This window comes from Nomascus leucogenys, chromosome 2 (genome assembly GCF_006542625.1).
Source record: "Nomascus leucogenys isolate Asia chromosome 2, Asia_NLE_v1, whole genome shotgun sequence".
NCBI lineage: Eukaryota > Metazoa > Chordata > Mammalia > Primates > Hylobatidae > Nomascus > Nomascus leucogenys.
The window spans coordinates 19,921,483-19,947,894 of NC_044382.1; the positions used below are offsets into that span (position 1 = coordinate 19,921,483).

At 40.3% G+C, this 26,412-nt stretch overlaps 1 protein-coding gene across 4 annotated transcripts in view; it reads left to right on the top strand.

The window, feature by feature from the left end:
* Positions 1 to 26,412, top strand: part of EBF1 (EBF transcription factor 1) — a 404,123-nt gene that overhangs the window by 247,759 nt on the left and 129,952 nt on the right. For all 4 annotated transcript variants that reach the window (XM_030825784.1, XM_003268593.3, XM_030825793.1 and 1 more), the window contains exon 7: positions 10,418 to 10,499. In XM_030825784.1, coding sequence (XP_030681644.1) covers positions 10,418 to 10,499 — 82 coding nt within the window. The remainder of the gene's footprint in view (positions 1 to 10,417; positions 10,500 to 26,412) is intronic.

Consider the following 26,412-nt stretch of genomic DNA (forward strand, 5'->3'; position numbering starts at 1 on the left):
GCTAATTTTTTTGTATTTTTAGTAGAGACGGGGTTTCACCGTGGTCTCGATCTCCTGACCTCGTGATCTGCCTGCCTCGGCCTCCCAAAGTGCTGGGATTACAAGCGTGAGCCACCGCGCCTGGCCCCTACTTAAGTTTTTATGCTGAATTTCAATTGCACATGATGAGATGCCCAGGCAATTCACAATTTCTGGTATATAGCTCCATGATTTCACTTATCACATAGTATTGGTATTATTGTTAATTTTAAGAATCAACTAGCTATCAATTCTCAAGCTTTAGTGTGCATCAAAATTCTTCAAATGCCCCTCTGGTCCAAGTGGACTCATCCCACAGGAAAGAGTATGTACAGAAATTTGCATACAGTTCCTACTTTCTCTCTGCCAGGGCAAGTTTCTCAAGGCTGATGAAGACAGCCTGAGAACTGTACTTCGATGAACTTTCACAAGGGAAGGGACTGGGTTTTCTTTTGTATGCCTTCTGTTTGGTGCAAAGTATGTGCTTAGTAAATACTTATTGAATAAGGACAGACTGAATGAATAAATAGAACCTAAGGAAATAGGCTGAATGAAGAAATAGTAAATCATTAAGAGTTTTAACTAAGGGTTTCAACAAAAGTCAACAGAATGGTCTGTAGAATTTTGGAGAAGGAACTAAACAGACTTTAGTTACATGGCCTTTTACTCCTTTGGTTTACACTTGAATGATGGGAAAACAATGGCAGGTTTAACTTGGAGATAAAAATTTCTCAACATCAAAGTTTAAAATATTAAGTAGGAAGTTAAGGACACCAGTGGTGTGGAGCCTTCCCAGTTGATACTCATGTATGAATTATGCAATATGAAACTAATAAATGATGTACATTTCACAGAGTGTGAGATGGATAGCTCTTAAGTGTTCACATTTGAGTTAAAAGGTAAATCTTAGAGCATAGAGACTTTGAGAAAGCCACTCATAATCTTTAGTTACTAATTTATTCCTTGTAGAATGGAGCCAACGTCCCTAGGTTCTGTGCTGAATGATATTCACTTCAAGTTTTACAATGCAGTTGTTTGTTATTTCATTAAGGTAGTGCCTATTCATAGAAAATTCAGAAAATATAGAAGAAAGAAATAATCTTTATGCTATAATTCAAAGCTAACTGCCATTAATATTTGCAGCTAGTTTAAATCAGCTGTGTATTCAGTGTTTTTTTGCATGTACAGCTGTGCGAGATGCTGTCGGGAATGGAAAGGCACTATCAGAAGTCCATGGTGTCACGGAGGGGCAGACCATTATATAAGCAACTGCAGGCCTTGCAGTGAAGGCCAAGTGTGACAAGTGCTGTAACAGAGTGTAGGTGGCAGGGATTAATTCTAGCTCCGGGTATCTGGGAAGGTTTCATGAGCTCAGTACATTTATACCGCACCTGGAGGGATAAGTGGGATGATGGGAAGCTGAGATGGTGTGGGAGTGAGGGAGGCATTTCAGATCCAGGGAGGCAGCCTATGGTGAAGGCAGGAAGGAGATTTCATGTTCAGGGCACAGGATGTAGCTCGGTGTGACTTAGCAAAGAATGCTGAAAAGTGAAGAGTAGGAGATCACTTTATTGGCATTATTAGGGACTTTGAAAGACTCACTGATCTAGCCCCTGCCAGAACACCCACAACTGATTAATATTTTAAAAGTATTCAATCTTCCTTGGCAATTACTCGAATACTCTATCATCCTAAGAGTCAAAAGTTTTCCTGGGAATTTGAATGTAAAGAGTTGTCTTCTTTTTTATTTTTCTTTTGGAGAAAAACTTGAACCAAAGTTATGGTGCTCTTAGTAAAATTGGTATTGAATGAGAAGAATCACTACATATTGGACTCTCTGGAAAGTCTGTTGGTTGAGTAAGTGAATGAATGTGTGACAACGAACATTTGTACTTTTTGAAGTCTTGAAAAGAATCATAAGTTGAGCATCCAGGCAGAACTGTATGCCTCAGTTACTGTGGACTTGAACTTCTTGATCTGTCTGACATCTGTCACCTCCACAGGGGAAGTTAATATCAAAACCCTCTGAACCCTTAGAAGGGAAAAGTGAAATTCTAACATGAGATTCTAAATGAATCTGCTTTAAAATGCTAAACACATATGTACTGAACAAGGAGCTATTAACAGCCTTTCATTTTCAACCCCTGGCTTTCTGTCTGCATGAAAGACATACAAAAGTAGTGACTGGTGACAATCATAACTACATATAGTATAACTTAATCCTTATGATGATGTTCATTGACTCTTCCCAAGAGACCCAGATTACATTGGTTTTGTTTTGGCCACTGTTCTCCATATTTGGGTTGGTTCTGTTACCAGATCACCCACTGGTCTTTCATTATGGTTAAAATGCATTTGAGGGATCACAAATAGGGTGAAAGTGGTTGGAAGCAAACTCAAAAAATATTAAAATTTATAATTGGCTATAATCTAGTGAAAGTGTTGGCATTTCCAGTGAAATGATTATGCTGGCTTCAGTTGTAATTTTGAATGAATCTGGTGATGATAATAAGAATATAACCAGGTATGGTCTATGATCCCATGATATATATATAACATGTAAAGAATATAGTTTAATGGATGTGGGCTTTGGAGTCAAACTACCTATGTTCAAATCTCAGCTCCACTTGTTACTAGATGGGAAACCTTGGGCAAATTACCCCTTACCTCTCGGTAGCATTATCTATAAAACGAGAAAAGAAGTAGAATCTCATAGGACTGTTGTACAGAGTAAATAAATTAATACATACAAAGCACTCAGGACAGGGCCTTACACATGGTGTAGTGCTTGTGTTTGCTGTAGTAACTGCTAAGCTGGGGAGCTGAGGCTCCTCCTGCCTCATTTTTTATGCTTGGCTTTGTGGGGTGGGTTGCTGTTACTGAAGCAAAGTTGCCACCTGCCTATGCATCCTTTTCAGCCTGGGGAAAGATTTGCACCAGTAACCCAGAAGTGCAAGACCTGATACCTTTGCTCAAAACCTGTCCCTAGGTCTGCAGGAACTCTGTGGCCATGATTCTCAGTAGAAATTGGGTTCCTTGTAATGGAAACAGTTTAAAACAAATGTGTCCTCAGTCTGTCCCCAGTTCCAAGAAGGACAGACGGACACTTGGTTTTGTGATCTGCCTCATTCCTGCCACATATTTCAAATCATTAGGATGACTTCAAATGTTCGCCCAGGGCCAGAGTTTGCACCTTAATATGTTTTGGCAAGAAACACTTGGCATTTGAGTAATCTGTGTAAAAGAGCATCCCTGAGGATAAACATCTCTACCACACATGAACTTAGAATTCTTTCTTTCTTAAATTTCCAGTCAGACCTTGCTAGGGGAGTAAGTTGGGCCAGATAGCCAGAAGTCAGTGTTAAGCTACAGCCCCCTTGCTCTAACCTGCCTTCTCTGTGTCATTTCTAAGAAATCGTAATTTTTTCTTTCCCCATTGGCCACTGGTTAGTTGTCCTGTCCTCTACCTATTCACTGTCTCAAGCCTTTTTCCTGCCTTTCAGATTTGACTTCGAGTATGAGGAGACCTATGTGGAGTGGGTCCTTTTCCTTAAAACTATTTTTAAATTCTTTCATTGGCTGCTGTGCTGTGACAGCACCATTTTGTTTTTTTTAAATTCTTGCCACTAATGATGCCCTTCCCTCAAGGGCATACTCTGAGCTCTGAGGTAATGAATGCTTTTCAGGTTGATCATGTTCATCCCTTCAGGCTGAGAACACTTTCCAGAAATGCCCAAGATCTAAAGGACCTTGGCCAGCGGAAAAGGTAAACTTCTTGAAGTCAGTGGCCAAGAATAGGGGCAGCCACATGCTTTCCCCCTGGGATCCCCAAGATAGTGCCACAACTCGGTACCATTCCACCTTCCACTGTGGGGAGAGAGGAGAGAATTTGCTTCATCCGTGCAGAATTCCCTCCAGGATCTTATTCCTCCCCTTTCTGCCCACCCACCTCTCAAACAGAATGATTGGTGCTTAAGTCAAAGAGGGTCTCTCTCAGGAATGCATGTTAGTATCAGAAAAGGAGAGGAAGTCAGCCTGGCAGTGAGCAACCTTTACCCTTACATGGGTTCAGCCTCTTCAGCCTGCCCTTGTGGCATCCTGGGATTTTGGCAGCCTTATGGGTATCAGATTTTCACATGGATGAACTGTACTCTACAACTACTTCTGTGTGCTAGGAACGAAAATGCTTTCTTTGACATTGAAAATAGAGTTTTCTCCTTCTCACTGTTTTGGCCTGCTCTGTTGCAAGAGAGATCCATTTTTCAGGGCTATGAGACTCTTGTTTATCTCTTCTCAGAGCTCTGTGTCTTTGAAGGCTACCAGGAGGTAGTGACAACATTTCAGATAAAGCCCCTGGCAGCTCAGGTGGGCTGGGTAGGGATAGGTGCTTTTTGGTTCAATATTTTCAATTTGGGAGAGAATCGTTAGACTCTTAGAAAGACTTCCTTGGCTATTTCTGGGCAGTAGGCTTGGTCATGGAGGCAAGAGGTTCTGCATTTCTTTTTCAAAGCAAAGGTGATGGTGCTGTCTATGGAAACAACTTTTCCAAAGAGGTCCTTTTAATCATGAGGCATTTTGCTGTCTACCCTCCAGTGTGTGTGGGGTGGGAGCAGCTTGAACTTCACACGGAAGGGACCCCACAGTTGTTTCCACACAGCTGTTTCCTGCATTGGGCCAGAGCAAGTCTCCATGTCCTGAATATCTTCGGGAAGGATCATCTGCCACATAACCATCTGCAGGCATAAGTCAAGAGGAACTTTCGAGGAGCCTTAAGATTGCAAATGGAGGTTTTATGTCTCAGTTTAGGTGTGCCTTGATGCTTTTCCTGTCCAGCATGGACATTATGAGAGCAGCTGCAAGAATCCAAATGTGATTTTTCAGAATTTGGGTTAGGGGAGGTAAAAACTCAACCTGCTCAGCCCAGATCGATTGCAATGCTTTGCATAATAATGCCTCACAAGCTGTTGCCTAATGGGCAGTTTTACTGTGTGTGCCCTTCACTTCTGACTAGCTGGAGTCCTCCACGATTTAAGGCACTACTCCTTTCCTTTATGTGTCTTAGCCTTTGGGTAAAGCTGCTGTAGTCATTATTATCTTTCTTTGGTGGTTATTTCTTCTTCTTCTTTTTTTTTTTCTTTTTTAGGTCATTCAGTGAAACCTATAGTTCTCATTGGGTACATAAGTCTTTCCTTCTTTTCTTGACCTTAACATTTAAAGAGTGAAGAATACTTTTTGTATCTGAAAATCTCAACATCTCTGAGTGCTAGGCAGTAAGCAGTTGCCAGGGTTAAATGATGAAGAAACGAATTATCACTTCCTCTATGGCAGGTACTATTTCAACACTCCACGTATGTTAACTCATTTAATTCTCTTAACTCTTTAAAGTAGGTTCCGATGTTCCTCCCATCTTACAGATGAGAAAATTGAGGCACAGAGAGGTTAAATAATTTGTCTAAAGTCACCCAATTAATTAAGGAGTAAAGCTAAAATTATGGTGAAAGCTGCACAGTGATCCTAGGAGAGAGGTACTATTATTCTCATGTTTTAATGAGGCCACTGAGGTTCAGAGAATTGTTGAAATTCACCCAGGCTTGTCTTAGCTCCAATGCAAGCTCTTGCCCAGTATGCTCTACTGCTGTCTTTACTGTAAAAACACCCTTATTTCTATCCCTTGGAGACCCTAGACTCCATTTAGTTGAGCAAGTATTTACTGAAAACCCACTGGGTTCTAGGTCTTATGCCAGGCACTATGCATGCAGGGATGATTTTTTAAAAATTTTATATCCTCATGTAGGTGAGTCAGATCCTGCTGACTAATTGAATTAATTTTCCTTTTGGGGGAGTCCAGAGGTGCCTGTTGGTCTTGAGTATTGTGCTGGTTACAAGGAAGCTACTCAAACTAGATACTAGTATCTGTTGCTTGGCAAAAGGTGATACAGGTATGTCATTGAATAAGCAATTTTGTTCTACAAATGTTTGTGTTGGGTTCAGTTAGTTCCATGATGGGCTAATGTCCTACACTGGCCTGATCGGTGAACCCAGATACAACTTTTAATAGGATGTCACTTTTGGTTTTATGACTGTCACTTCCTCATTTGAGATAGTAAACTAAACAGTTTCAGAGCACAGGCATTCAGCTCTTACAGGATTGGCTTGAGAAGCTAATATTATGTTGGGAAAATCATATAACTAGACATCAGGACATGCGGATTATAGTTCCAGCTCTGATATTCATTATTAACTATGTGAATATTGTCATGTATTCTGTTACCTCATTTTTCTCATAGGCAAAATGAGGAGGTTAGACTAAGTGATGGTTAAGATCACTTATAAAATCCTAGAGTTCATGGAAAACACATACCATGACTAGTCCTTTTGGTCAATTTACAAGATTGGTTGTTGGCTAGATAAATCCCTTAATTTTGTTGTCTTTGTTTTCTTGCCTTTCAAATGGCTTTGATAATTCCTGGTGCACCTAATTTATAGAAATTCCATGAGGATTTAGTGAGATATTGGTAATATAAGTGCTCTGAATAATTAACGCATTGCATGAACACAAGATGATATTATTTGTACTGAAAGTTAACAGAAATATGTCGAGTTTATCGTGACCTCCTTCCCTCCCCCCTCAAAAAAAAAAAAAAAAAGATTTGAGTTAAAAAGGAGTTTGATCCTGATCAGGCTGTTTCCTGGAGTTTATGGAACTCCTTGGAACTCTACAGGGTCAATAGGGGCTTTGTCCTGCTGTGGGTCAGTTTCCCACAGTTGGGGTAAGGCTGCCACACTTTTTCTCCTGACAACACTTTATCAAACACACCCGCCTCACAAAATGCAGCAATTCATTAGACAAAAGTGAGGTTTTGAGTTACAATAACCTCTGCTTTGTTAAAAGCCCCCTCGGAATCTGAAATCTTCTCCGTAGGCCAGCAGATGTGCACGTGTCCCCCGGTTTACAAAGGCCTTATAAACTTAGCCTGATAAGTCATCCCCCAAATTCGTGTGCCATGTCTGTTTCTCAGTGGGGATATTTTTAACTCCTCCTTCTAACTCCTCTCAGTTCCTTTAAGGAAGCGTAATCCGAAAGGGTCAGGCACTTGGCTTTTACTTAGGGGAAAACTTTGAAAGAATTTCAGAGGCTCCCTCTGGGGTAGGGCTGGCTTTCCCCAAAAGAACTGACCCTTCAGAGCGTCTTTGCCACATAAGGGCTTGTGTGAGGCCTCAGGCACCAGTTGACGGCCGTGTCTTCCCCACGACAGATGGTCGAGCTTTCAATTTCAGCAAGTGATCCACTGTTGAAGGGGCAGGCGGGGGACTCTGCCAGCATGCCAAGTGACAGGCCAGCTTAGGGTAACAGGGATCTGGTGTGTGCCCGGCATAGCTTTTGTGCTAACGATGGGCTGCTGACAGGCGCCCCGCCCTAGCTCATCTTTGAGGCAGAAGATCCCCTGCTCCCTTGATTCTGTTTCTCCCTGGCATAGCTGGTGTCCTGTTTGCCTGTCTTTCAAAATTCATTTTGGCACCAGATGGACCCCCTCATGGTGGCTAGCAGTTGTCTGACTTGAAGAAGCCAGAGGGTGTGCTGACAGCTCCTTCTAGCACAACCTGAATCTGGCTGTCGGGTCTGGGCTCAAATGGCTTAAACACACACAGGCGGCAAATATTACCAACCCTGGGGAAGCAAGCAGGGGGGCCCTTTTCAGGGAGAATGGCAATGATGTCTACTTCCATAATGTTCATGCTGCTGTTGTGGAAATCATGATACTAATAATTATTCTTAGTAGTTCGATTAGTCTTATTTACTCTTATTAGCAAAATTGCTGTTACAGTACAATTGCTATCAATAGTACAATTAGTATTAACATCATTACTGCACTACTTCTGTCATTACTAAAACTACTACATCATGGTGGTTAAGAGTACAGTCTCTGGAGCTACGCTGTCTGAATTTGAATTCTAGACTCACACTTCATAGCTTTGGACAAGTTGTTTCACTTCTCTGAATCTCAGTTTCCTCATCTATAAAATGGAATTAATAGCAGAGGTTACTTAGGAGGATTGTATGAGAAAACGGATTTGTTCTTAGCATTGAACTGAGCACAAGGTAAGCACTCAATACACGGAAGCCATTCTTATGATGACTGCCATCATCAGCATACCTACCATGTATCTGTTACTCTGCCTTATCTCAATTTTCACAGTTTCCCTATACAGTAAGTCCTGTTATTATACCAGTTTATAGATAAGGAAAGTGTGGTGCAGAGAAGTTCAGCTCCTTATCCAAAGTCACACAGGTAGTACCTGTCAGAGTCAGGATATGAATCTCATTATTCTGGGTGTTTCTAATGGCTGTGGCCTTTCACTATATCACACCCACTCTTGTTGTCAGTTTAGTGGTAATCAGCCCTCTCCTGGGGCTTGAAGTAGCTTGGAAATACGCCCTTCTAACTGGCTGTTCTTGAAAGCAGCGGCCAGTTTTCATGTCTTCAGTGTCTATGGATATAGGATTGAACTCTAGCAAGATTCGAGGATCACAACTATCAGCTCCAGTGTATTAAATGGTTTCTGAAAGCCATGTGTGATCAGCAGGGCTACCCAGCACTTGCCTTCTGGGAGCTCAGTCCAACAAGACATGGCAAAGGCACTTAGGATTTGCGCCACTCCCTTAACCCCCCTTCCTTTACCAAATCTATCATATCGAAAGTGGGCAAGAGTCAGTGACTGGCTGATTGTCCTGTGCAAGGACAGTGTGGGTCTTGGTACCAGGAAAGGGGAGCTCAAAATCGGATTTTGTTTCACACAGCTAGGCTTCAGTGGTGTTCTGTAAGCCATTTGTCTTGGATGAAAGGTTGATCAACTTTGGCTTCTGTGGAGAGAATCTGGAAGTAGCGGCAAGTGATTATTTAGAGGCCTGCTTTCATTGATGGGCAGTCAAATGTTGTGCGGTGTTAACAAGTCATTTTAGGAAGATGTTTGCATTGTTAAATGTTACTCTTTTGGTTGAAAAGGCCATTGTTTGTCTCTAAAGAATGATTCCCACAACATACTCCCATCTTGGCAGATTCTAAGAGACCAAGGAGGAGAGGGATTCATCTGGGACTTCTCTCAGTTTCATATTCAGAAATTGGCTGAACTTTGTATGTCTTTGTGCAGTGCTGTTGTTATAGAGGATCCAAGTGTTACATGATTGACAGACATTGCAGTCAGAGCCAAATTCAGAATGAGGCATCATAGGGCGATAGTTCTTCATAATCTATTTGTGTCGAGGTGGGGATTTTACTCCAGTGTGGACTTGAAGTGGAAGAAAGGGGAAGAGAATTGAATTACAACAAGAATTCAGTTGACCAGCATTTTAATGCATTTTGATATTTTTAGGAAACATTTGAGCCTGAAATCCACAGGAACATCACATCTAGGCCTAATAGTAAAAGAGATTGCAAAACTTAGGTATCTTTGGAAATACTTCTTTTCCCAAACCTGGACAGGTAGAGGGTTTAATTACAGGTGGCCGACATGAATGCCCGAATATGACACTTTCAGTAGCTGCTGCTTTTCCATGATAGACTTTAACAACTGTGATGGTTACATAAGAAATAACTCAGAAAGTTATAGAGTGACCATATAATTTATCACCCATACCAAGACATTTTTGAGAGTTAAAGTAGGTACTATTAATACATACACCAGTACAGCTGGTATAAACTAGGATTTTTCTTGGCAAATTGGGACCTTTGGTCACCTTAGCAAGTAAAACCCATGAATCTCACTATAGAACCAATTCAGAAACCAACGTGGCAGTGAGGCAGGAAAATCTTTATTCAGTCACAGCTAGCTCTTGTCTACAGCAGACAGTTTAAGAAAAACATTCAGGAGGTATTTGAGATGTCAAAGGAGTTTAGTTAGTTTGTGAATTTTACTTATTTCTCATGGGTACTACTAATTAAAACATTTTACTTGAGAGGCTAAGATAAAAAGTGTTTACCAAATCCTTGTATTCATCCAGCATGTATTTGCCAGTTCATCATCTGTGAGTTTATAGGGCTTAAATTGCATGTTGTTGTTGGGGACCATGAGTAATTCTCAGACAATTATATCCAATTGGAACCTATCTTAAATTATGATGAAAGCCTTCCTTCTGTATGAGTGAAAATACTTCCTTGGGGCATAATTCTTCTGTGAGATCTGTTGGCGGTACCAAGAGTGTTTGTGTCATAAGGAAGGTCCAGCGTGGATACAAAACAAAGGCTAAGGCCACAAATGAAATATTGGTTCTAACACCATGCTGAATATTTCAGAAAACGCGTAAAGAGAATCGAATGCACAACCCAGGGGTGACTTACCTCTTTTTTCCCTCCCGTGTCAGAAACTGAAATGCTAACCATGATGATTTGTTTCTTCACAGGTTCTTCTTGAAATTTTTCCTCAAATGTAACCAAAATTGCCTAAAGAATGCAGGAAACCCACGTGACATGCGGAGATTCCAGGTGGGTCTGACTTATCTTTCTTGAATCTCAATAATGGAATGAATGTCAGAAGAGGATAAAAAAGTCTTAGGCAGAAGATAAGTAGTTGTTTTCCCAGAGGTGAAGAGCAGCTGAGGCCCTTGGTCCCCCAGGTATCTGCAATCTAGCAGTTGTTTAGATTAGAGAAGAGTGGGAACTGTACCACCTGTGCTCACTGGTGGAGATAATGGTGTCTTTTGAGTCTAGTTTTGGCTTCCTGAATGGACTCACGTGCCTAAACCCCCACAGATTAAGTAAAGTACATAGAAATGATGAATTCGTTGCCTAAAATTTTGTATGTGGAAAACCAGTAAATAAGAGTAAAGAGGCAGAGCGCAATGGCTCATGCCTGTAATCCCAGCATTTTGGGAGGCTGAGGTAGGCAGATTGTTTGAGGTTAAGAGTTCAAGACCAGCCTGGCCAACACGGGTGAAACTTCAACCCTACAGAAAAATACAAAACTTAGCTGGATGTGGTGAATTTGCCTGTTGTCCCAGCTACTTGGGAGGCTGAGGTAGGAATATCACTTGAACCCAGGAGTTGGAGGTTGCAGCTGAGATCATGCCACTGCACTCCAGCCTGGATAATGGAGTAAGATCCTATACCCCCTACCAAAACAAAACAAAACAAAAACAAACAAAAAACAGTAAAGAGTACAACTGGTAAAACTGCTCTGCTTTACAGTAATGGCTTTCTCTTCCTTTGCTTCTCTCTGCTCACCTCTTCCAATCTTGGAAATTGTTAGTGGTAGCTGCCTATTATAAATGGCCCTGGTAAGAAGCATAACATCTCTAAAATGATACAGATAACAGTTCTGTTTCAGAAATGTCCTTAATTATACATTTACTAAAGGAAGAGGACTCACAAACACATGCATTTACTTCTAAGACACAAAATGGTACTTGGATTTTAGGAAAGGTTGTTGAGTCTAGACGTGGTGCTTCTCTGACTTAAAATTACTGAAAATCCCCTGAGGATCTTATTAAAATGCTAATAGAAGTCTGGGGTGGGACTGGAATTCTGCATTCCTCACAAGCTCCTGTATGATGCCAAAGCCACTGCCCACACTTTGAGTTGCAAAGTTTTACACCCTCGTGCTGCTCTCCACCTAATGGCATGGCTAAGTTATTTGCATGGTCAATGTTAGTTTCCCTGTCAGAGCAATGATCCATTTACGTATACTCATATGGTCCATCAGGGAAACAGCGTGGTGTTTAAAGTATGCTCTTAAGTATATTTAGTCAGCTTTAAGTGTAGATTGAAATGTATGATCTCTGAGAGGATCTTGAATAATTTTAGCTGCACCTTCATTCTCTGATGGGAAAAAGGAAAGACAATCTTGAGCATTGACTGGGGATGTCAATATCTCTTAGTCTCCAAGATGATTTCTTTTAAGGAGGTGAGACTTACTAGTCTCATTAAAGAACAAATGCAGTAGAAAAAAGTCATCTCTCCTGAGATCCTGAGGTATTTCTCTAAAATCATCTTGGCCTCACCACCTTTTGTCTTGACACACAGGAATGGGGAGGTTTCTTTTTTTCTTTTCTTTCTTTCTTTCCTTTTTTTTTTTTTTTTTTGAGATGGAGTCTCGCTCTGTCGCCCAGGCTGGAGTGCAGTGGCACGATCTCGGCTCACTGCAAGCTCTGCCTCCCAGGTTCATGCCATTCTCCCCCCTCAGCCTCCAGAGTAGCTGGGTCTACAGGCACCCGCCACCATGCCCGGCTAATGTTTTTGTATTTTTAGTAGAGACGGGGTTTCACTGTGTCAGCTGGGATGGTCTTGATCTCCTGACCTTGTGATCTGCTTGTCTCGGCCTCCCAAAGTGCTGGAATTACAGGCGTGAGCCACTGCGCCTGGCCAGGAATGGGAAGGTTTCTAGTTTCTTGCAAAATGTTTCCTCTGGTCATCTTCTGACTTCAAACTTGGTGTTCTCATTCCCATAAAGGATTTTTTGTGTTATGTTTTGAGTCAGCTTTGCAATTAAGCTGGCAAAACCACACATGTGGTGCTACTAAGTGTGTGTTGCTGAGGGTCTTGCAACATGAGGCTGAATTTTGGAATAAACTGTTTTGTAGCTTGCTTTGGTCTTGACATGAGCCTTATATTTCTTTTGACCAAAGCTTGAGTTAGGAGCAAAGTATAGCTGGGCGTGAAACAATGTATGTCTAATAAACATGTCTAATGCCTAATGTATACCAGGATTAACTCTGCTGTACCTCTTAGGGCAGCAGAGTCTGGGATGGACTTTGATGACACTGGGAACCTAAAAGAGCATTCATGTAGAACTTCCAGGGGCTCTCTTTACTTTGTGGAACCTACTAGTAAAATGTCTGAAAAGGTTGAATTATAGAAATATACCTCTTGATGAGAAACCAATTTAGTCTATTATTTTTGAGAACATCTACAAAGCTTCTATTTTGCAAACAAAATAGTTATTCTTTGTTTAGTAGAAAGGCTACTGAGATGAGGAGGCACAACATAGATATCTGGAAAGTCTTATAATCCTTTGGAGCTTCAGTTTCCTCAACTGTAAAATGGCGTAAAATTGACAATTCTGCTTATATCACTACATATGAAAGAAAGTAATATTTTGCATGTATAGCTAATTTGTAAGTGATAAAATACAAATGCAAGCCTTTGGAGAAAATCCATGTGATAAACTGAAGATGGATCATGAGTTCAGTCTAGGGTTTCTCAACCTGGGCACAGTTAACATTTTTGACTGGATAATCCTTTTTGGGGGCAATCATGGGGGTGTGCCCCCGTGCATTGTAGGATGTTTAGCAGTGTCACTGGCCTCTACCCTCCAGATGCTAGTAGAGAACATCTACCTCCAAATCATGACACCCAAAAATGTCTATAGACATTATCAAATGTCCCCTGGTGGAGAGAGGAGGGGCAAAATGGCCCCTGACTGAGAACTACTGATTTAGTCCTATATCTGATAACCGCTGACAAGCTCTTAGTGGTGACAGTGCCACTGTCCCAAAAACTGCACACTTTGATTAAGCGTGAGAGCTGCCCAGCACAAAGTCCATACTGTCTTTCAAATAAATATGATTTATCTGAACTCTGACACTGACAATGCTCTTGCCCATGATTCTCAAATGGGTCCTAAAATAGATCAATAGGGGCAGCTACCTTGGCCACCATAGAGTCAGTTTTTGAGTTAAGGATGAGCCGTGTCTTTCTTTATTAACAATGACAAATTCCTTTTCGGGTCTCAGGTTTAACCTGCTTTGTTCCCATCACCCACTCTTTGCTGCCTAGAAGAGGATGGAGGAACCTATGGCGGAAGGAACACTGACACATTTTATTTTGTATCCCTATACATTAATACATTTCTTTATTATTTTCACACAATCAACATTGGTTTTCATGCATGCAGGCGCATGGATATTTGTGTAGTTAGAGGATGGATGAATTGCCTCAAGAGTTAAAGCAAAACCTCAAATCTCTCTAACCCAACCGTTTACTTTTTCTTCTTCAGTCTTTTTCTCTTTCATGACTATTTACTCCTACCTCTCTCTGTGTTATTTCATGCTGGCAGCCATTACACCCTTTTTGAATCCTTTTATTTTTTCTTGAATTATATAAAAACAGTCACTCATTCTGAACTCCCTACAAGGGATGCTGTTTGTTTGTCTTCTGTAAATGTTGGTTTTCTCCGTCTCCTTCTGAAGTCCAGATCTTTTCCCATTTTATAGGCTCTCTCCAGTATCTTCTCCACTCATAGCATCTTAACCACTATTTATGCATTGAGGACTCTGATATCAGAATCTCTGAGACCTGACACCCAGGTTTAGGTCTAACTGTCCAGATGTCTGCTGGATATTTCCAGGAACTTCAACTCAGTCAGCCCCAAACTGAACTCATTGTCATCCTCAGGTGTTTTTCTGTTTGTTTGTTTTGCCTCCACCCCAAGCTTTTTAGGTTCTCTGTCTTGGTTCATTCTTAACTGCATTAAATGCCGGGAAGATAACTGTGTCTATATTCAGCATGTTCCATGTTCACGTGTATAAATGCATGTGTCCATGTGTTCATCTTTATGTGCTTCTATGGATATTGGTAGCAATGATGATGATGATAAAGCTAACATTTATTTGGTGCTTCTTTAGTGAGAGACATTGTGCAAAGTATTTTACATGAGTTATCATGTTTATCGTCAAAATACCCTTGTTAAGAATATGGAAATGTGGATTATTCCCATTTTTAAAATGAGGAAACATTTTAGAACAGTTAAGCAATTTACCCAAAGTCACACATCTACTAAATGGTAAGGCAGTGGTATAATCCAAGCAGTCTGACTCAGATTTTTCTGATGTTTTGGAACAAAAAAAAATTGTCCGTAGTCTGTGAGCAGATATTTAGTGAGGCTATAAGGAGATCTTGTAACACCTGAGAGCCCTAATGACCCCCCCACAAATATGTGCTGGAAACCCAGGAAAGCCTGAGAGGGGTCTTCAAAAGAGATATTTGTCCTAGTAGAGCCTAAAGGTGCCATCTGCATGAAGAACATTGACACACAATCAAAGTTCATCATGCAGAGGGTAGAGTTGTGTGGAAGTGGGGGAACATGAACATTTTTCCAGAGTACAGCTACAGTGTTGATCAATTTCTACTTGCAGGGACTTTAGAAAAACAAGCTATTATTTAGCAGGCAACCTGAGCTTCACTTAACCTGTAAAGGGTTTGGTCAGTTCTCCAAGGCAAGAGAGCCCCTCACCTAGATGGGGCATGAATAAAGTGCCCCCAAGACATCTCAGAGTAGTCTGCTAAGAAATCCTACTAAATTTCCCAAGTCTTAGGACCGAACCAAGACAGGGAGGATTAGTCTTTGCTGTAGCTGTCCTGGCTACAGAGGTGTGTGTCATAATGATATTGGTTGAAGATTGCTTATGAATAAGACCAATACTTTTTAGCATTTTTCTCATAGCACACTAATTGGGAGGCTGGTTTCAAATATTTTTATGTCTCTGTTGCCTCTGAGGGTGAGTGAAAGAGTGTCTTTCCGGCACAAAAAAACTCTGGTCTCTTCCTTACATGTCAATGTGGCTTTTACCAGTTATATTGAAAACCTGAGTCCTGGCACATCTGACTGAAGGCACCCTCTCTTGCCTACTAAGCAGGGTCTGTGCAGTGGTCACTGCTGCTGCTTTCCTCCATCTCACTTTGTATGCTTGCCAGCCAGCCTGATCTTCATATAGCAACGCCGGAGCGTGTCTCCTCTGAACAGCAATCAGGGGCCTGTGTAGGTGACTGAGGAGGACATAAGAAAGGTTGTTGATCTCTTGACATGGAAAGACATTCTGTCAAGCAAACTCAGCTTCACAGCGGCTGGGCTTCTGCTGTGTAAACAGAGATTGCTTAATTACACAGGTCGTGTCAATTAGTGTGACCTTAGTGTTTTCAAGAAATTAATCACTTTCTGCAGCGCTGGGCTGTGTTCATACTTTAAGGCAGTATGGAATAAACCTTGTAGAAAATCTGGCACAATCTTTTTTTTTTTTTTTTAATTTACAATGGATGCTTTCCCTAGGCTGTGGTTAGGGTAAGAAATTTGCTTAAATACAACAGTGCATACAGGCTTTGTTAAGGACTGGTGGGTATGAGGAAGCCTGGAGGAAAGAGAAGGGGAGCAAGCTGGGGATGGAAATAGCTCACGACACAGGGAGAAATTCACTTATGACTAAACAAGCCTATTTCTTCATCTTGACACTAAAAAGATGCTAATGTCAAAGGACTATGTTAAAACCATGCCACGGTCTGGTTTTTAACAGACAGGAGCCAGACAATTCAACCTTAAGATTTAAATTTTTATCAATAGCTTTCCTTTTGGGGACTGGCAGAATGAGGGTGGTAAGGGAAGAACAAGAATTGGGTTCAAGCTGTCATTGCAATAGATACCATAATACCTGGAGACTGAAGTAAAGTATAAATTTCCAAATTCATCTTATCTCTTCAAGAAAGTTTTTCCATTGGCTATAAATCTATATTCACATATAACTATTAGATCTATAACTATATATGAATGTAAATAGAAGACATAGTTATGCATACATGCATGCATGCATGCATTCAGTAATATTTATTGAAGTTCTAAGTGGTGAGTCTATCATGATGAACAAGAAAGATAAGGTCTTTGCCCTAATGAAACTTACATTCTTCTTGGGATGATACTAGCTCTTGTACAAATAGACCATATAATATCGAATGACTCACCTGCAGCAGAAGGTTATTTCTTGCTCACATAATGGTACAAGGCAGGTGTTCCTGGTTGACGAGCAGGTATTGTCCTTGAGGTTATTTGGGGACCTGGGCTCCTCTTATTTTATGCTTCCCCTATTCTACAGAAACCTGCTCTCTTTATCCAGTTCTCTGATGGGAGAAGGACACATGAAGGGTGCCATGTGCTTTTTAAAACCCTTGGCTTACACATTTGCTCACTTCCATTGGCTAGAAGTCAGTCACGTGGTCATACACAACCACAGGGAGGCTTGCATGGTCTAGCTGTGCAGCCCATGAAGACAAGAAAATGGATGTATGTAGAATAATTGCCATTAGCTGCTGCAATGAAGATGTGTACAAATTAACAATTACAAATATTAGAAATTGTAACTGCTGCTATAAAGAAAATTAAACAGGATATTATGAGAGAGAAAAACAGTGTGGGGTGGGAGGTGAAAACCTCTTTTTTTTTTTTTTTTTTTTTTTTTTGAGACGGAGTCTGGCTCTGTTGCCAGGCTGGAGTGTGGTGGTGCCATCTTGGCTCACTGCAACCACTGCCTCCTGGGTTCAAGCGATTCTCCTGCCTCAGCCTTCCGAGTAGCTGGGACTACAGGCACGCACCAGCACCCCTGGCTAATTTTTGTATTTTTTTTTTAGTAGAGAAGGGGGAAAACCTCTCTTAAAGTAGGTGACCAGGAAAGCGTTCTGAGGTGAGGACACTCAAGTTCAGAGATCAGGAATAAGGATAAACCATCCTGGGAAGAGCCAGAGAGGGTTCTGAGCAAGGGGAATAGCAAACACAAAACTCATGTCTACCTCATGTTTATCTAAGGAGGCAAACAATCTTGCTTCACGTCTTAGTCATTTGGATAGTAAAGAAGAGGAGAAACCACTGGGTTATTCATCCCAAATTCCCACCAAAAATGTGTTTTGCTTTTTAAAATGATGACATGAGTTATGACACTGAAAGGCAACTCCCTGCCTTTTCAAGTAAATTCTAGAAATTTTGGAGAATCTTTGCTGTTTGTTTAGCAAGCCATGGTATCTCTGGATCCATATGTTATAGGGAATGATTAGAGGATTCTTAAAATACATGCCTGATCTCTGCAGTTTCCGTCTGCTTTAAATACACTTACATAAAAGGGATAAGAATATGTCCTTCTTTATTTCTCCTCCACTGACTCCCACCCCGTCTTGGATGTACTTACATTGTTATATTGTTTTGACAAATAGCACATCTTGCAATTAAATTCTCTACCAACAGAATGCTAGGGGCCTGAGCTGCGATCACTCTCTTCATACAGAATAATTTCAAGAGGCTCCATGCTGATTAATTATACTGAAAGCAGCTCTAATGATAGTTTCAGAATACAGGATTAATTCACATAACATGGTACATACAAATGGTGGATTTTCAACCTGATATATTAAACCATTATGGCTTATTGGGCAAATATGTATCTTGGCATGAGCCTTATGCTGAGCCTTGGCAGAAAGTGTGCATCACTGAGAAGGAATCTTTATGAACAGCATTTGATGAGTGGTTGCTCTGCACTTAGAGAACATATATTTCTACATTAAGCACAGCTGCCTTTAAAGGAAATGTAAAATACATTAAAGGATGAATGTAAAAGTGTTTGGTTTGATCAGTGATTGCCAATGGATGCTGGCTCTGAAGATGCCTATAGTTACTGGGATTTACCAGCAAAAGGTATCCTTATATTCTTCTACTTTTTAAGTTGTAATTTGTAGAGCTCTAGTTATATGTCAGACAATGTACTAAGTGTTATACATGTATAATCTTACTTATTTTTCTACCACTTTTTCTCTTGTTTGCTTTGGTCCTGTCAAGCACATTGGCCTTCCTTCATTTTTCTTCCCCACATACACCAAACTCATTCCTGCCTCAGGATCTTTGCACTTTCTATTCTGTCTCCCTGGAAAACTCTTCTGACACATTGAATGGCTGGACATTTTTTATTCAGATTTCAGGCTGGGCACAGTGGCTCATACCTGTAAGTCCAGCACTTTGGGAGTACGAGGCAGGTGGATTGCTTGAGGCCAGGAGTTTGAGACCAGCCTGGCCAACATGGCGAAACCCCATTTCTTCTAAAAATACAAAAAATAAAATTTCGGTTTTTTTCGTCACTTCCTTAAAGAAGCCTTTCCTAATCACCCAGTTATAAATATCTCCCACCTAGGAATCATCTAGGTGGGAGATATTTTATTTTTTCTTAGAACTTATCACAATCTGAAATTTGCTTTTATTGCTTACTTATTTTCTGACTCCCTCTCTGTCCCCAGTAAGAACTAAACTCCTGCTTGGTAAATGCTTTATCGGTTTTTTTTCATTGTTGCTTCTTCAGTGGATAGAATAATGTTTGGCACATGGTAGGCACATAGTGGGCTCACCACTTATTCCTATGACTAAGTGACTCATCTAAGATTACAAGCAAGTAGGTGATGGGACTGGGGATCAAATTCAGGATCATCTAACTCTAGAATCTGAGCCATTGACCAATATGCCATTTTCTTGCTCCTGATTTCCATGTCCCTATGCCGTAGCCCCATCGTTACAGAGCACACATGACAATCCTGTTTGTCTCATTCCTACCTAAAATGGCCAATGAGGACACACACACACAGAGCACCAGTTAAACACCAATGACACCCTCAAGAGTTGTAAGAGTTGTCAAAAGTGTCTCAATCCACAGAGGGAGGAATGAGGTTCAGATGACTTGTGAGCTTTTCATGTTTATCATGTGTCACTGTTCAGGAGACAGAAGCTAATTCTAGTTTCCAAAGGTCTAGATTAATTTAGCACATGTATCTGAGGATTTGGAAGTGTCTGTTCTTGTCTTCCTGTTAAGAGCTAGTTTTGTCTCAAGCCTTAAAGTGTGAATGTAATTCCATTAACCACTCCTTTACTCCAGTAGTTCCACTCCGTGACATCCTGTAGGTTCACACGTCCTCCATAATTTTTAATGAGTTATTTGGAATCTTTCAACCAGATAGAAGCTAGCAATCAGGAACATTTCTGAGAATATCGCATTCCACATCAGCCAAGGATATTTTAAAGGACAAAGTTAATGAAGACCTAACTGCTGCAAACCATTTTTATGTAAATAATACTTAAACTGTAGTCAGTCACACAGGCACCATAGATTTGTACTGGAAGATATTAGGAGAGTCCAGAGAGGATGTAAGCCAGGACTGTGTATTGAAAGGCCAATGGCCAACTGCGTTGGCTCACACCTGTAATCCCAGCACTTTGGGAGGCCGAGATGGACGGATCACGAGGTCAAGAGATCAAGACCATCCTAGCCAACGTGGTGAAACACCATGTCTACTAAAAATATAAAAATTAGCTGGGTGTGATGGTGCGCCCCTATAGTCCCAGCTAGTCAGGAGGCTGAGGCAGGAGAATTGCTTGAATCTGGGAGGCAGAGGTTGCAGTGAGCCGAGACTGCACTCTGCACTCCAGCTTGGTGACAGAGCGAGACTCCATCTCAAAAAAAAAAAAAAAAAAAAAAAAAAAATGGTGAAAGGCCAGAACTGGGAGTGGGTGAGAACTGCACTGTGAGTCTACAGGTTTCCCTTCAGGCTTGCCTCTGCTCTTAATTTGTCCTATGATCTTGAAGTTGTTTTTTTTAAACTCCTGGTCCTTGGTTTTCTAAGCTGTAAAAGAAGGTGTTGGACAAATTTGGACTGTCATAACTTATATTGAGGAGTCCTTTTATCATTTTCTCCTATGAACCTCCTGTGATGACATATTTTTCAATCAAATTGCATTTATTAAGAATCACGTTCTCTTTAGAGTTCTTTAATGCCATGTAAAACCGCTAGTTGAGAGCTTCTCATGTAGATGAGATAACCAGAGTTTCCATATGGAGTTGATAGGGTCCCAGACACGGGAAAGTTAACTGAGTATTTCAGTATGCAGCCTTACTGTGGATGCTTTTATGATTCCCTCTGTGCAATAATGTCACCCATTATTACAGTCAAAAACTCTTAGTTAGGAGCCACTAGATTAGCTGATCTCTGGGATCTCTAGTGACTCTAACATTTGACGAGTCTGCAAAGTAGTTCAGCTGACAGGTGGAATGTAGAATGTAGACTATAGGGGGTTCAGGGTAGAAGTGTGATCAATACCTTTTAAAAAATATAGAGAGTTTATTTTGTAGAGCAGTTTTAGGTTTACAGAAATATAATACCCTCTCAACCCCATCCCCATCCTCTACCCCCCACTTTCCCCTATTATTAACATCTTGGATTAGTGTGATACATTTGTTACAATTGATGTGCCAGTATTAATATATTATTAAAATTCATAGTTTTGTGGGCTGGGTGTGGTGGCTCATGCCTATAATCCCAGCACTTTGGGAGGCTGAGATGGGTAGATCATATGAGCCCAGGAGTTTGAGACAAGTCTGGGCAACAGGGTGAAACCCTGTTTTCACAAAAAAATACAAAAAAAAAAAAAAAAAGGCTGAGTGTGGTGGTGCATGCCTCTAGTTCCAGCTACTCAGGAGCTGAGGTGGGAGGACCGCTTGAGCCCAGGAGGCAGAGGTTGCAGTAAGCTGAGATCACACCATTGCACTCCAGTCTGGGTGACAGAGCAGGACCCTGTCTCAAAAATCAACACAAATCAATTTATAGTTTACACTAGAGTTCACTGTTTATGTGTACATTCTATAGGTTTGGACAAAAGCATGGACATATGCATCATTACAGTATTATACAGAATGGTTTCACTGCTCTAAAAATCCCCTATCCTTCACCCATTCCTCCCTCTCTTCTCCCAGACTCCTGGCAACCACTGATCTTTTCACTGTCTTCATAGTTTTGCCTTTTCCAGAATATCATATAGTTGGAATCATACAGTATATAGACTCTTGAGATTCACTTTTTGTTATTTAGTAATACGCATTTAAGACCCCTCTATGACTGTCTGTGGCTTGATAGCTCATTTTCTTAAATTGCAAAATGATATTCTATTATATGAATTACCAGTTTGTTTATCCATTCGTCCATTGAAGGACATCTTGGTTGCCAATGCCTTTTATTTAGTTGAGATTTTTATTCACATAATTTTAGGTTTACATGCAGTTATAGAAGTAACACAGAAAGATCCTACGTACCCATTAGCCAGTCTTCCTCAGTAACATTTTGAAAAGTTATTTTACAATATGACAATCAGAATATGGACATTCATGTAATCTACCATCTTATTCAGGTTTCCCTTGTTTTACTAGTACTTGTTTGTGTGGGTGTATTTTTAGTTCTACAAAATTGTATTATGTGTCTAGCTTTGTCTAACACCACAGTCCATATATAGGGAATTTTCATCACCACAAGGATCCCTCGTCTTGTCCTTTTTTAGTAATCATACTCACCTTCTCTGTGTGTCCAAATTTCCTCCTGTAAGGATTGGATTAGGGACCCCTCTAATGGCCTCATTTTAAAGTAATCAAAGCCCTATCTGAAAATATAGTCACATTCTAAGGTACTGGGGATCAGACCTTCAATGTATGAATTTCTGGGGAAGGAAAAATTCAGCTCTTAACATGCAGTATGTATCCCCTGGTTACTGGCTTTTTACCCTCAACATAATTCCCTGGGATATCAATAGTTTGTTCCTTTTTATTGCTGAGTATTATTCCATGAAATGCTGCCCAATGCTTTTCATTTAATGTACTTCAAGTTAATATTTTTAAAGCCTTGTGATTAGGGGCCCTAAATTAATGCAAAAGTACAACAAGCAAAAAACAGAGGTTAGGAAGCATAGAACAGACTAACTTTAACCCTAATTTCCTTTTACTGAGTTACCATGTATCAGCATTGAAAACCAAGATTTGGAATTTTTAAATAATCATTCAAAATTAACGTGAGGAAGTGTTTATTTTTTGGAAGGAAGTACTTAACTGTCACAATATTCTAAATTTAAATTTCAAAAATATATTTATGGTCTAATCTTTGCTCTGATTCTGTGTTTGTTGGAGAAATGCTTAAAGATACAAATTTCAACATGTTTGGTTGCTTTTGTCATAACTCCTTCTTTCCCACAAACTGCTACTTTTGTTAATGTGATCTTCCACTCATGATTGAATTTAGCTGCTTGTGTCTTTTTGAAAATCTGCTCATGAGACAGAGGTTATGCTTCATGAATCTTAGATAATAGAGTTCGGACATACAAGGTCTCCTGCCTGACATGAAGGGAAGAGGGGCTGCCCGAGAAGTGATGGTGAGGAAGTACTCACCAATAACAAAACTCCTGAGAAACCCTCATTGATGGGAAATATTGGGAAAACTAGACTGAACTGATGAGACATCTCATTTACAGACTATTTTCAGAATAGTAAGGTTTCATTTAGTTATAATAAAGCCTCAACTGTAACAGGGTAAGATACAGATAGGGTCTAGAAAGCGACATTATATAAACCAATGAAAACCGCAATCTATGCAAGGCCTAAATGTATAATAATGTGTTACTAGCACAAAGGTCTTTAAAATTGTACGTTTGTGTTGAGCAGTGGACATAGAAGAAACACTTTCTGTATCCTTTTATTTAAAATTACAGTGTATGTTGGGTCTTCTTTATGGTCATTAAGATGCTTCAGGTTATCAACCTGACACATTCTTTTGAACTTCTTGTTTAACATCACCCACAAAGTGACAACTACTACTCTATTACTGCTACTAATGTTTATTGAGTGCTCCATGTGAACCAGGAACCATGCTGGCCACTTTAATTAATTTAAGCCTCACAGTTACCTTATGAGTTAAGTATGGTGGTTATTCCCATTGAGAGTCAGGGACACTGGGACTCAGAGAAGTTAACCTGGCCAAAGTCACATCAACCAGGAAAGCTTGAGAGCCAAGGATGAAATTTTGTGTCTAGTTCTTTCAAATTCTAAATAGAGCAGGATAGGAATAATACCTTTTAGGGGTATCTATCCAGAAAAGGATATAACAGAGGAGATTCTGAACCACTGATATGAGCCAGGAAATTGAAAATATCAGTGTAAAATATCCAAAGTCCATGGGTAGCTAGAAACTTCTTTTCTGCCCTTCTTGTTCTCATATAACAAATACTCTCAACTGGAAAGGAAGGCCCAGATGAAAAGTACCTTGGAACGTGCTGAGTGTTAATCAGCATATCTCTGGATTGCCACATTAAGAAGCAAAGCCACCAGTAGAAATTTCATTCCAAAAATATAGTGATAAAGTATACATGTATAAATCTAAACCTGTTTACATAGGCTGATATTTATTTCAGAAGATATAACTTGGGCATCTTCAAGAATCAAGTGCACAATTTATTTCAAAACCATTCTAGAGCAGTGCCATCCTATAGAACATTATGCAATGATAAAAAAATTCCCTGTTCACCATGTCCAATGCAGTAGGCAATAGTCGCCTATGGCTATGAAACGCTCAGTGTGGCTATTGAGGCTCAGAAAGGGAATCTAAAATGTCGTTTAGTTTAAATTTAAATAGCCAGGCATTTGGCTTCTGTATTGGACAGTGCAGTTCTAGAAAGTAAAGGTGTAATTATAACAGATATCATGAAATTCTAAACGTATCTTTTCCTTCATATTCTCATCATCTGTTTCTCTGGGCAGGGGAGTGGAGAAGGGGAGAAAGAAGGAAAGGGTGGTTGTGTCCAAAGGTAAAATCATTTTTAATGTTTATCTGTCTCAAATTTAGGCTGTAGTTTATTGACAAAATTTAGGAAGGTTGAAGATTTGGCAGGCCTATCTGTCCCCTTGCCTGTGTGAATGTGTCAGCACCTCATTAATCATGTGGTAAACTATAAAGGCCCTTTTCCCTCCTACCATGGGCCTATTTTTAAAGGACACTTCAGTACCCCTTTTGCATCTCACAGTGGTTTTTTTTTTTTTTTTTTAATTTACAAGTCGCTCTGTGGATTAATTTTAGCATATGTTTTATTTAAATATATCCTGAATATTTCCAAATTGAAATGGGAGAAATTGTTTTGTGGTAGGGAAGTTGTGCTGTGAGTTTTTGAGGAACATATTAGCTGCTCATTTTCTAGAAATTAAAAGTATGAAGATTCTCTGTATTATCTTTTTTCCAATTTTGATTGGCATTTCAGCCAAATGATTCTATCACACATGTGGCCCTGGTGGTTCTTCTCTTGCCAAGAAAAGAAAAACATATGGGGTATAGTTTTTTTTTTCCTTAACCGTTTTTGACATTTTTGTTCAATGTAGGATTAGATGACAGTGTCTTTGAAAGATACTGAATATTTTAAGCCTTAAGTTTGTAGAGCTTGTGTCTTACAGGTGCATGGTGAATTGTCATTGTTTTTTTTTTTCCTCCTAAGACAGACATCTAGAATAACCACTTTCTGTATTTCCTGACACTGAAAACAGATATGGTTTGGGATTCCTTTTATAGTTTCTTCAGCTAACGACTCCAGTGACCGCTCAATTGTGGTCTCATAGTAAATCAAAATTTCTTTGAAAGACCCAGCTCTGTTATGTAATTGTAAGTCCTAAGAAGTCGTCTCTCTAAAAAGAAAAGTGAATTTCTGTTATCTTAAATAATAATTGACTTTGCCACTGCATATGATAGTTTTTGAAGGCAAAATAGTAGACCGTTTTCTTCTCTTCTTTCTTTTAAATTAACCTGTAAACATACAAGCTGTGTTTACACATAAGGCTGTGTCAGATCTGGTTGGTCAATCATGAATAAAGAGAAGAACCACTCTGCAAACTTCTGCATCAAACTTACATGTCATCCCCCAAATGACTTGTTCTAGATGGAATTTGGGGTTTCACAGTGGCTAAGGAGAATACTCTGATTCCCTGATTGAACTCTCAACTGTTTCCTATGCATTTTAATAAAGTAGATTTAGAAAACAAAATCAACCTTATGCTACTAGCATGGGTGATGTGTTCATAGCCTGCAATTCGTGGGCCTCTTTGAGGCTCTGGGAAAGGAAATTCATCGTATTTTGCCAGGATGCACTTAGGTCAAGGAGGAGGACAGTGGAACTTTTAAGTACGGAAAGACTGGTGGGGACTGGCATCCAAGCTGACAATTCACAGGCATAGGCCAGGGCCCAGCGTTTTCCCCTCTGCCCAACTTAGCTGATGAAACATGTTGCACAAGACTCTTCAGAAGTCGATGCCCCCTTCAGCCAACTTGGAGAAAAGGCTTCCTCAGAAACTGAGGCCTCGGTCTGGTCTGTGCCAACCCTTGTAAAGCGGTTCACCTCTTCAGAGGCTAATGCCTCTCAAAACCAAGAACAATTAAAGCAAGAGTCTTTCCAAGGAACTGGGGAATTGAGCAAAATAAATCAGAAATCCTCAGCCTTCGCTCTGGAGGCTCGCCTCATTATGAGAGCAGATCTATTAGCCCTCTTGCCATTGTCTTTCATTTCTCAAGTGAGGTGATTCTAATTAAATTAATCTGCATGTCAATCTATCGGTGATCAATCAAAGAGCCTGAGGTTTCCCCTATGCTGCAGGGTGCTTGCGGCTGACAGGGGCTGATAATGGAGGAAGAAATAAACTGTCGAGCAAAGTTAATTAGTCAACATAATAGGTGGATTAAACGGGAGCGGGCTGATTGCTGTTTCCCGTGTCAAAGCATGAGGTGGGAGCTGAAGCTGCAATTACAGACAATTATTATATTT